The sequence below is a fragment of the Dicentrarchus labrax genome, unplaced genomic scaffold (genome assembly GCF_905237075.1).
Source record: "Dicentrarchus labrax unplaced genomic scaffold, dlabrax2021, whole genome shotgun sequence".
NCBI classification, from domain to species: Eukaryota; Metazoa; Chordata; class Actinopteri; family Moronidae; genus Dicentrarchus; species Dicentrarchus labrax.
The window spans coordinates 19,058,509-19,070,746 of NW_026136712.1; the positions used below are offsets into that span (position 1 = coordinate 19,058,509).

Consider the following 12,238-nt stretch of genomic DNA (forward strand, 5'->3'; position numbering starts at 1 on the left):
GAAGCCCCGCACAAGGCAGGGCATCAAAAAATTAGGTTGAACTCATATTGTTCCTCTCCACGGAAATCTTTAGTAAAAGGCGAAAGATTTATACGATCTGAAGAGAAACATGAGTGTACTGCCCCTTTAGAGGAAACCAAGAACAAGTCATTCTCCGACATACACTCTACAGTGATGGTGGCACTCCGCCGATACAACTTTTATCTTTAATTGTGTATAATCAACTTAAAGTAAGACACACATACGGATCAAACAATTTGCATTTAGTGATGCAAAAATAGATTTATATGAATTAAACGATAGCGCTGGACGACATAAAATTGGCGCGCGGTGCATGACGGGTAGCGATGCGTTGCTACAGGTTGCATATGGTTAAAAATCGCACTTGGAGAGTTTTGCTAGCGTTTAAAGTTAGCTAAATGAAACATAATTGTCAAGAAATGCTTTTACATGAGTATCTGTCTAATTAAAAACAACGGAATACAGTTAAAAGGGGAAAAAATAAAAGGTCTAGAAACTGTGCGCATGCGCTGTGCTCACAAGGAGTCGAAACAAAAGGAGAGGATTACCTCCCGCTACTTCCGTCTTCGCACAGGAAGCCTCCCAGTACAAAAAGTTGGTCTCCGGTCGTGTTAAGTGTTAAAATCTGTGAGGTTTTCTTAGATTTCCCGTTAAAATAAAGAATTATTCCAAAAACAACTGTCTACGAAGCAGTTTAGCCGTTAAAACGGATCCTACTGAGGGGACGTAAAGAGTACGCACTCATCGATAGTTCACAGCCTCTCAAACGGGCAAAGAGATAGCTTGTACTTAATATACCTATACACAAAATAATGAACATATGTTTAATTGTACTCCATTTTTTTTGTTGCTTAATCTAATTCAAACTCAAAATATGGTTCATGGCCCTAGGTTTACTTTGTGTCAGGTGGTTTACGCTAGGTTATTGAAAATTGGGGGAGTATGCACCACTAAAGCACATTATCAACTGAAAACTAGAGACCTGATCTTGATGCCTTGTCTTGAGAGGGGTCCTGGTATCAAAATCTAGTTTTAAGACCTTTATAAATGTAGTTTTGGGCTTATATTGCATGTTCCTATAGTAAATTAGTTCCAGCTTGGATAAACGTGTTGCATGGCGTGCGAGATAGTTTAACAGTGGCCCAGCAGCCGGACATTTTCGTCCTAGGACCTCAAGCAGGTCACTGGTGTATACTGAAAATAATTCTCAAATCAAGGCTGAGGTTGTACTGGAAAATGGATGGCCTTAAAGTAACAATTCTACATAAGACACTGCTGAACAATGTCAGGTGTCTTACAGACGAAGTGTAACTGCAGTGAAATCAAACAGATTGCACCAGTTTTCTCTAACCCTTCAAATAAAGGAATGGCTTCAGGCGTGTTTCTGATTCACAATAATTGTCCCAGTTATCTTCATGGTGCTGATGACATTCACATGCAGTGAAGTCTTGACCTGAAAGCACATTGCAAGCCTATAAATGTCCTTTATACACACGTGAAACATTTTGTTTTCCCACAACTAGAGCTACTTGGGAAAATGACTGAAACTGCAAGTGGTTGGTGCTTCATTTAGTGGTTGTAAACAATACCTTGAAGTTTCAGGATCAACACTTCCAGATTAGACTTTTGATTTCACTTCCCTACCTGACATTTTGCACAGACGGTCCAACAATTTCCAGTTTTAATAATGTGCATCTTCCAATAAACCCACTGTTTCTTTTATCTGTTGCATCTGAATGGTCTTCATAGTGGTTTTACTTTTTTCTCATAAAAAAAAAAAAAAGGTGCAGAGATCAAGTTAACTTCAAACATAAATGAGGTTTATTTATGGTAATGCTGCACATTCTTTGTATAATCTGAAAAATTACAAAAGTGAAATGGCAAAATGGTTACCATCAGAATTTCCTAATTCCAATTTTCTTTACCACAGTACATAATGTATGTCACAATCAGAAAGTTAGAAGTACATCAGACAAATGGCAGTTTTGTGCAAAAACATCATCAATACTTAAAATATCAGAAAATACATCTCGACATCAAACTGGCAGGGCCTTCTGTGTAAATGTAAAGAAACAGTAAAATAGTTAATCAGCTCTGAAGTGCAGGTTCCATGCAGTATGAATGGCACTCTGAACACATTAATGCAGTTTTATGTCATTTCCTTCACCTTGTTAATAACGTTAGAAATCACAACTGGAGCTCTGTGGTTAACCTCCTCTCCTCCTGGTGTTTGAATCAGGCTGATGTTATGGATAAATCACACAAGCAGCGAGGGCACTCAAGACTGTGTTCTTGACCAGAATTATGCTTTACAAACAGTTTTAAAAGAGGGCACCCCGCCCCTTTGGTGCTGCACAACGAATAGTTGTCACCTTGGTCCGTCTACATCCAAAAGGATTGATTGGTTCTACTTTATCTTTTGGTCATCTGTTCAAATATAAATATAGGTAAATATTTAAATATAAAAAATAAGGCAGGTTTCTGTTTTTTTTGTTGTTTTTTTTAAAAATGTTGTTCCATCTTCCCAGTGGGATTTGTCAGCCTGCTGTGCATTTTCTTCCCCGTCCACGAAGCCACATGTCGTGTAGTGGTTCATATTCTTGCAAACCAGGCTGGGCTGCAGAGTGAAGACATCAGAGCAGCCTTCATCTCTTCCTCAAAGGGGGTTGTACACCTGACAAGTTAAAAGTGTCTGCGTGCAGCCTCGGGGCAGCTCTATTCAGTTCATATGGCCTTGACATCGATAAGGTTGCCGTGCTGGGCCCCTTGCCTCAGGGTCTTGATCCCTTGCAGCTTGCGGCCGTGAAGCGTGAAGCGAGACCAGGCTGCGAGCTGGAGCAGGGCACAGGTGATAGGCACGAACACCAACATGTAGAAGCAGCCCAGGCGCAGAGGCGGAGTCCCTGAACCAGCGGCAACATCAGGCACAGAAACCAGAGAGTCCTTTACAGGTTCCCTCTCAAAAATATCATAACCTGGGGAAGAGAAAAAAAGTAGTTCCTTCAGTGCACACAAAACACAGATCAATTCAGACAATGAATGGATGGGTCTTTGTAAAGAGGCAGTATGCAAAACATTTTATATGAATCGCACTACTGAAGAGGACCCTAATGACAAAATAAATTAAACATAGAAGTTGTTAGGTTTTGGACGGTATAGTAGTAAGTATAGTTTACATTTTGGGAAATATATTTATTTCCTTTCTTGCTTAGAGTTAGATGAGAAGGTCAACACTGTCACGGCTGTATGCTACATATGAAGCTCAGCCAGCTCTGTCCAAAAGTATCTGCCATCTTTCTGTAAAGAAAGTGAATAAGCATATTTCCAAAAACATCAAACTATTAGTTTATAATTAAAACTGTATTTATTTATTTTCTTGGCTGTTGGACCAGTTGCATTCTGGTGAAAATAAAATACTGCTGCTACCAAAAACAGAAATAAGTTCACTCTGACTGTCCACGGATGGGGAAAAGACACAAATTGTTCCTTACTGGTTTTCCTACTGTCTTTTATAGCAGAGCCTGAAACAAAGTCCCACTCCTCTAACATCATAAAAACACTTTTATGAAATACAACATTAACCTTACAGTGAAAACACAAGTGTGCCATTTCACACAGTAAACGCTATATATTTAATGAGTACGGTTGTTGTTTAGGCTGGCTATACTAACTTTACTGATACAAATTGTATCAGGACATGATGTGTAAGGATCTGGGTGGTTCAAGTGGTCCAGTTCAACTTGTTGTGCAAGTCACACTTTGATTCTGATCTTCACAACAGTTCTTTCAAAAGGTTTCAACGGTTTATATGTTAATTGACATAGACACTGATCCTAGATAAGGGTGGAATTCTAGTATGTCTGTACCTGTGTAAACACACAGCAGCCAGGTGCCAATGAGAGGGGCGAATGTCTGGCCAGGTTTGGTCAACAAGGCAACCATCCCGAAGAGGAGCGCAGAGGTGGCCTGCTGACGCCGATTGACCACAAAGTCCTCGTCCACCAGATCGGAAATAACCAGTTTCAGCAGCTTGCACGTGCCCTCTGTAAACACCCGGTTACTGGGAGGAAGAGAAGTCAGGTTAACGTCTCCAGCCACAACAGTGTGGAGTCTTACAGCTGGAAATGTCAACTGTTATTTAATTTTCATTTTTAAAGATGTTTTATAATATAAAACAGAAAAGGCAGTTTTAATTGTTACAAGTTGTTTATGTTCAGTTCTACTTTAGAGTATTCCCATTAATTGAAGGTGTGTCAATTATCATTCATGTCTATTTGTTTTTCTCTAAGGAGGGGGAGTGGTTACAGTTTGTGACTGAATACAGTGTCCTTAGGCGTGTCTGTGTGCTCAAAACCACATTATATTGTGTGTGAAATAGAGTTACAGCTTTATCACTTGTGGCTGATGTTTTTGTATCACCTCAGCCTGAAGGTTTGAGAGAAAGCACCATAGGCATTCACACGCTGTTAACAACCACTGTGACTGTGACCAACATGACTAACCACACACAGGGCCTGCCTGCTGAGCGCTTGAGACAGCATTGAAGTCCTGTTGTTAACTATAAAAATATAGTTATTTGACATCAGTAATGGAATAAGGCGACGACCTGCCTAAATGAAACCCTGTTTTTATTCTTCAGGGGCACAAAATTTAAAGTTTCGTTAAATATATTAGCACTTAATTTATTTAATATTGTTATTCGGTTTCTCTATATTCTAAATTAACTATTGTTATTTCCGTCAACTGTTTGTTTCCTCATCTGAATTGCGGGTCTATGGATAGAGGGTGTTGTGTGGCAAATCATTCTGGGCTACATAAATAAAGCACATAAATAAATTGCTCATTCTCACAGTGACAGAGACACAAACTGGTGAAACATTTACACTTTTCCAGGAAAAAAGTGTTAGCACAATATTTGGATACGGCATGTAACAAATATTGAGTTAACCTTGGATTCTTGTCCTTGATATGTGTTTCAGTGTTTGTATTCAGACATGAAAATAATCAGAATCAACTTAAAGTATCTGAACATATACAAGGAATTTTACTATTTTCAACGATGAACTTCATAAAAACAAAAGAAGCAAACAAAAGTACAAGCTGTCACACATCGGGTCCCTGAAGCGTGTGCTGATGTGTGTGCGTGGCCATACCTAGCAATGAAGATGCACAGCAGATAAATGTGGTCAGCCCCTGCCAGCAGCATAACCACACTAAGTCCCAGTTTGAGCATAAATAGCCAGCGGATAACCAGGTAAACCCCATAACGCTGGCACAGTGTCAGGAAATACAAGTTGTTCAGGTGCGGGGCAATGTAAGAGATGCCTGCGTGGGAGCAGAAGCAGAGCTGGATTTAAAAAAAATTATATATAAATCAGCAGAAAGAATAGTAATTGTAAATAAAGAAAAAAAAAAAGATGAATGGCAAATTAATATGAAAAGAGAAATATATTCTATTATAGCCAGAATTAGATTACATTTTGCATTTAAATCCAACATCATTGCAGTGATTTCCTTAAACCTTTAGTCTAAATAGTGCTATGATAGTTACTCCGGTATTCAGTTCGTCTGTTTTGCTATCTATCTAGCTCTAGCACCATCAAACATGGATTTGAAACTTGAATGTGCGAGTTACTTCCTGTCTCTTACAGGAATCTTACCAAGTAAGATTGAACCCGTAGAGGCTGAAATATTGTCAGACAGGAGATGTTCCAGGAAAAGAGGGAAGAAGTTGCTGTTGAAATGGCAGTGAAACACCTGTAGGGGAAGCAGAAACAACAAAAGAATGTCACCGAGTAGATCGAATAAAAAAACTAATCACTGAAAGACTAAAGGTGTACATTATGCTGCTAATGAGCTACTGTATCACAGGATTTTCTAAAATACATCAATGTATTTCAGAATTCTCATTCTGGGATATATATATATATATAAAACTGACATAACTATTTCTCTCTCCATATATTCAATCTCTGTGGTTATTTAAAGAAATAATTAGTTACATTTTAGCAAACTCTAAGAAGATATAAACTCAATAGGGTCAACATGACTTTTTACATGTTATTTTTAATACTTGTGCCGTATCTATGTAGTATGAGACTTCCATGATAACCAACACAATATTAACTCTGTCCATATAATCCTCTTATTCTAATCTCTACTAGCACTCGTAGCACAAACAATGTGATTAGTATCTTACCTGGACAAGGTTCATTGACACAAACCACATGAAGTTCCTGTGTTTGGAGAGCTGCTTGAGGTACTGTTTAATGGTGACAGGTTTTTCCGGGTGGGTAAGTGGAGCATGGCCAACGCTCAGCCTGGGCAATGGAAACATCGAGAGGAGAGTGAGTGAGCTTAAGTGGAAAAACAACAACATATTCCAGATTTAAGATTGTTGGAAAACCCCTTACTCTTTGAGTGTCTGTGCCTCATCCTGTCTTAGAAGGACTTCCTTTTGGAAGCGCTCCCGTAGCAACCGAGACACTAAAAAAAAGCCCAAGATGGAAAAAGCTGCCAGAGTCATACAGAAGAGACGGAACGAGTAGAAGTCCTCCTTGTCCCAGAAGGAGTACGACAGGAACACGGAGAATGAGCCCAGAGCGCTGAACACAGAGCAGTGGAAGTTGAGGCGCGTGCGATCGGTGGCGGACACGGCAAGGTCAGCCAGCAGGGCGCTGTGGTGGAGGTCCACCATAGTGAGAAAACCATCGTACAGACACAGGCACAGCAAGAACTGCAGTCCGGGTCTGGCCCAGGCCACCCAGAAGGCCAGGAAGGACAGTGCGAAGAGAGGGCCATTTGTGGAGAGGGCCTTCAAGCGCTTCAGCACCACCTCTGGAGTTGTGATCGGAGAGCCTGACCTGGGTGGAAAAGCAAACAAAAATTAAAAGAAATCTGCAGAAATGATATAAAAATGCAAGTTTTGTGATAATTAAGCAGCGTCTCAGGTGCAACAGGATAAATATTTTGAGTACAGGACAGACAAGGCTAACAGATCTATTTAAATACTCTCCAGCTATTTGACTCTGTTTTGTTGGCAGATGATTTATTAGGAGTCAGTTTATCATGGCTAATGTCATACTGTATAACCAACCCATCAGCTAAATTAAAGAAGTCCCGGAGGCAATAAAAATAGCACCTGGGACACAAAGACACAGTGTCTGAGACAACTCTGGGACAGTAGAGAAATGTATCATTACGAATGAAGCCATCGCGTTTACGCGTCATGGAACATATATTTCATCTTAATTGTTAGGTGTTCAAATGTGAAAAATGTGCGGTGGCCCCCGGCACGAGCGCTACGCAACGTCACACATGCGCTTACAAACACAAAATAGTGTGTTTTCAATTTGCCAACTTTCCTGCTAGATTTGGCAACTTTTCAGACCCACTTAGTGACTCTATTTCTAAAAAGCATCAAGCGACTTATTCAGATTCATTCAATTCAGTTCTGCCAACTTCTCTCCCTCTCCTCTTGCTCTGTGTCAGTAGGCGTGGTGTGTGACCTTCTCCTCACGCTTTCTTCCTTGGATCTCAGGATTAGGGTGTTCCTAATAGCTTCTGTGTAAATAGTTTGCTAGAATCTGCAAATATTTAAATTGTTTATTTGATCTTCTCCCTTCCTTTGTGGATTTACTTCAAACATATGAAGTCCCTGCAGTGAGTTTACAAGTTTACACACAGTTTGCAGCAGTGCATTTACTGATCAAGTAGTTAGAAATAAACAAGAAACAAGCTGCGGGACACAGAGGAAAAAAAGTGAACTTCGAGCCTTGCAACCTATGTAAATACAGGATTGTCAAATCATATAAAATCAATCAAAGGCGAAATGGTGCACGTCCCTGCTGTACAACACCAGGGCACTCAGGTTTAAGGATGTAGATATAACACAGAATAACGTGATCCAACTTCGTTACATCACCGCCTTATGACAAATATGAAACGCAAACACAGATGGCAGCCCTTTATGTTTGACAATTATCGCTCTGATGACGCGTTTCCCTCGCCTCATGAGGATTACTGCAGCTGATAAAAGAGTTAATGCTGAAACATTTGCGTGTGCATATAAATGTGTTACAAAGCTCTGAGATGTTGTTGTGCAATGTGAGCGGGAAGCACGGTGGTATAAATCTGCAGGTCGACCGGGAAGCCAGGAAGGTTTGGAGGGCATACAGATGTCAGAATGTAGAAGGACATTTCAGAATAAGATAAGATACAGTGCGTGCCAAAATAGAAACATATCCTAGGTGATGTGTTAAATGTGTGAAAAAAAACATATGGGTAGAAAGTTGACATTCATGTTTTTTAATCATCAGTATCTCTCTCAGTTCTCTGCTGGGCTGTGTTGATATAAATTTCAGGAACTACATGATGTTGACATTTAAGGCAGTTGTCTGTTATTTGCCTCTCTTCTCAAGGAAAGGAGAAAGAGTTTTTTTTGCTATAATTAACTCTTAAAAGAGGATGTGTAACTGAAAATAAAAAAAACCTGTTCTCAGACCTAACCTAGTTTTTATTGTTTGTGTATCTCACATATCTTGAGATAGGCTAAAGCACAGGTTTTTGTATCTTCTAAAATCATGGTCTTTTTCTTTGCTTGGGACGGCAATAAATAATGACAATTTGCTAAGACAAAAAAAAAAACATTATAAACTAATAATCACTAATTATTCTTGTTGACCTGTCTTTTTTAAGTCACATCTATGTTAAGGAAGCCTAATTTAAGAAGTTGTTGTAGGCAGTTCTGTTTTTTTGCAATGTTTTGAATGCATAACATTATTTACGACAGTGTTTTGTTGTCAATAAAAAAAGGAGAAAGATGACACTTACTGAGGAGAGCTGAGGAAGGAGCGATCACTCAGCCAGCCGAAGAGAGGGTCATTTAGACTGTTCCATATAAGGAACACGGTCTGTGGAGCGGCAGATAAGAAAACAATAATGCTTTTTAAAAAATCAATTAATTAAGGATAATAAGGTTTATTGATAAGCTAGAACATGCTATCTGACTAGAAGATCATCAGGTAACCATGATGCTTGTTTTCTGTAGGGCTCAGCCTTATTACATTTTCTTCATTTAATGGTAGAAAACTGAGGCTTAATATGGCAGCCACCTACTAAACTGCTTAGCAGGACTGACATGCAACATTTGAAACCACTGCTGACACACAGCAACACTGAACTCGTAAATTAGTGCTACATGTCAAGCCTGGACTACAAAATTTAGATCACGTGTTTAACCGACGCAGCAACAGAGCCAGGCCTCTCGTCACTCACCTCTCCCACCCAGAAGGAGACTTTATCGATCTTGTAGATGGACACGAATGTCTCCACGTAGTAGAGGAGGAACACATTGTGGAGGATGGAGGTAAACAAGGCCAGAGAGCCGTAGAGCACTGCGGTGGAGACGACGCCTTGCCAGCAGCCCCAGACGCTCCTGCCCATTCTTCTTTCTCAATCACTCTGCTCCGTCTTTTCTCTGTGCCAAGCTGCAATCATCTCACGGCCTGGCTGACCCAGGGTCACCACCTCATCATAGCCTGTAAAAACACAGTGCGAGTGGATGAATGCATTCAGTCTCGACGGGAACATTGATAGGTTGTTTTGAGATCAGCAGACAAATGGGAATAAAAGTATTGAGCACTCTACATCTGAAGAAGCTTAAGATATTTATCAGCATTACTGGAAGTTTCTGCGACCTCTCAGGGTTAAAGCTCAGCATGGGCGACACATAATAATATTAAATGCGTCTGTCTCTGCACACAGTTGCAGCAGACCAAAGGAGAGCTATTTCCATAGCAATGGTAAAGTAACTACTCATTAAAGTTGGCTAGGCCATGGGCCACTGTTGCTTTCTCCTCTGACCCACGCCCAGCTGTGGTGTGTGTGTGTGTGTGTGTGTGTGTGTGTGTGTTTTAAACTGTAATTTTCCTCAGTTATTTCTATGACCACTCCTCTAACACACCACCACACTGCGCCGGTGTCCCCATAAAAAAAGCTGGTCTTCTTCAAAGTGAAACGACAAAAAGGAAAGCCGCGCGATACTCAGTCATTCTTTTTAGGCCAAGTTCTTTCATTGTCCTTTATTGAATGGGCTACACACTATACAATTCACACCTACTGTAAATGCCTGAGGGCACAATAACACCTTGAAGAGTGCTGGCTTGAACAGTGTCTCTCCTCCATGTCACATTGGCTTGCAAATTACCATCTTTTGTCAAACAAAATGAGTTCCCCACAACGAATGCAAATCCTGCATCCGTTTAGTTTGACTTCCCCTTTGAAAGCTCCGCTGCAGTTTAACACGTAGCACCCTCGGGAACAGAATTCACTTAAGACACCAACAGGCATATTCCTTCACACCTGACTCCCACAAGCTCTGACTTGCCCTGAATATAAACAGTCTCTCATGTCCTCAGTGGGGGAAAGCTACGTAATAACAGTGTCTCTGGGCGACGTGATGCTTTCTTTCTGTGTCAAACACAATGTAGTGTCTATGCAACGTAGCAGAACCGCAACTTCATAACAGGATCCGAGGGAAGATAGCAAAAACTTGGCCGTGGCGGCCCCCTTTGGAGAGCAACAAAAAGACTTTCCCACCTACTTCCTATCAGATCTACTCTCAGCCGGCTGCACCATATCACATCTCTGCCACATATCTTACTAACAATCAGAAGTGGTCGACTTGGGAAGAGGCAACAGAGCGAGACTTGGATCTACAAATAGCCAATTCATGTCCTCTCAGCCATTGCAGATTCAGAGCTGTTTCCACCTGGGGAGAGGTCTCTTGGCAGGGAATATACATACAATGAATTAACCTGTTGTATTCACTCTGGTAGCCAAAACATGGTCCATTGAAGTGGTGACACCTGATCTGAACAGGACAATCATCCCACTTATCACTTGTTGCACACATTTAGATTGTACATGTGGTTGATAATAACGAAGCTGGATGTAAAAAGTGTGTGTGTAAAGGAAACTGTGTGTGAGGAAGGCACAACATCCAAACACTAGCAGGGTTAATAAACTGCCCCAGGTAACAACAAACATGGAAGCATCGATTAAAACCTACAAACAATCAATAAGATTAACAAAAAAAAGGAAAATCAGTTCAGTTAATTAACAGGTGGCACTGATTGTCTTAAAAAACAATCAACAAACATTAATTCATGTGTGTACCGGTGAGCTAGCCGGTTTAGCTAACTAATTAATCCACATATTGGACTAATATTAGTGTCATATTCAGCCTTTAAAGCTTCAACTACCTAACCCCCCCACATGCTGTGTAGTCTGCTTACAAATAGCAGCTGGAAACACCGACACATATCATGGTCGACTGTCTGTTAACTACCGCTAATGGTTAGCACCAGCTAGCCTTAGTTAAACGCTAGCGTTAGCTGTGGCTAGCTGGTTAACGTTACCAGGCTGCCTAAACACATTTATATAGTATATTAACAATACAGACACAGACAGGTTACGTACCGACAGACAGGCTGTTCTCCGGTTCAAATAAATCGTGTCTGAGTCGGTGGGGGAGCTGACTTGTTGGCGGAGGCTGCTGCGTTGATTCAGCGGTGTGTCGCTCACTGGACGGCGGGGGGAGGGAGGCACACAGGCGGGCGGACCACGTCATGACAACCGTGGAGGAGCTCACACCACCCACACAGAGCACCACCGGTCTGCGCAGGGTATTTACATTTATTCAAACACACACTACATACAGTCTGTCAGTCAGTGTCTGTGTTGTTTGCTAAAAAAAAACAAACAAACAAACAAACAAAAAAGTCTTAAAAGATGAATTTATTTCTGCCCTGTCTAAAGCCTATTTTATATAACCTGTGCAATGCTCCATGTCAAGCACATCTGAATAAAAAGCTGTATAAAGTGTAACTCTTATTCTCTTATTCTGTTTTCATTATATGTTTTATTTAATGTGTATTTTCTTATCTTGTTGTGTTGTATCTGGAGCTGCTGTAGTGAATTTCCCCAGCCAGGGATCAATAAAGTCTTATCTTATCTTATCTTATCTTATCTTATCTTATCTTATACAGCCAATACATACAGGTCACTTCCTACAGGAAGCAGGCTATGTCAGGCTTTGTACCTCCATCAGACTCATTAATGCCTGAGCTCACATATTTTAAACATTTTAAAACCAGTATTTTAAACCTTTTTGTAATTGCATTTGTATGTATGTTGTTTACTCTTTGTTTGTCTT

At 40.5% G+C, this 12,238-nt stretch overlaps 1 protein-coding gene and 1 non-coding gene across 2 annotated transcripts; both read right to left on the reverse strand.

The window, feature by feature from the left end:
• Positions 1 to 2: 2 nt before the first annotated feature.
• LOC127373951 (U5 spliceosomal RNA) lies at positions 3 to 117 on the reverse strand. The gene has a single exon (XR_007886964.1). It is a non-coding gene; the product is annotated as a U5 spliceosomal RNA (small nuclear RNA).
• A 1,702-nt stretch (positions 118 to 1,819) lies between these two features.
• Positions 1,820 to 11,670, reverse strand: mfsd13a (major facilitator superfamily domain containing 13A). Its single transcript, XM_051417490.1, has 9 exons — positions 11,503 to 11,670; positions 9,298 to 9,560; positions 8,854 to 8,933; positions 6,435 to 6,884; positions 6,221 to 6,341; positions 5,682 to 5,778; positions 5,175 to 5,346; positions 3,888 to 4,081; positions 1,820 to 2,996 (listed from the first exon to the last, which is right to left on the reverse strand). Exons 2-9 carry the CDS (start codon positions 9,463 to 9,465, stop codon positions 2,746 to 2,748), a joined length of 1,533 nt encoding a protein of 510 aa, XP_051273450.1. The 5' UTR covers positions 9,466 to 9,560; positions 11,503 to 11,670; the 3' UTR covers positions 1,820 to 2,745.
• Positions 11,671 to 12,238: the final 568 nt, after the last annotated feature.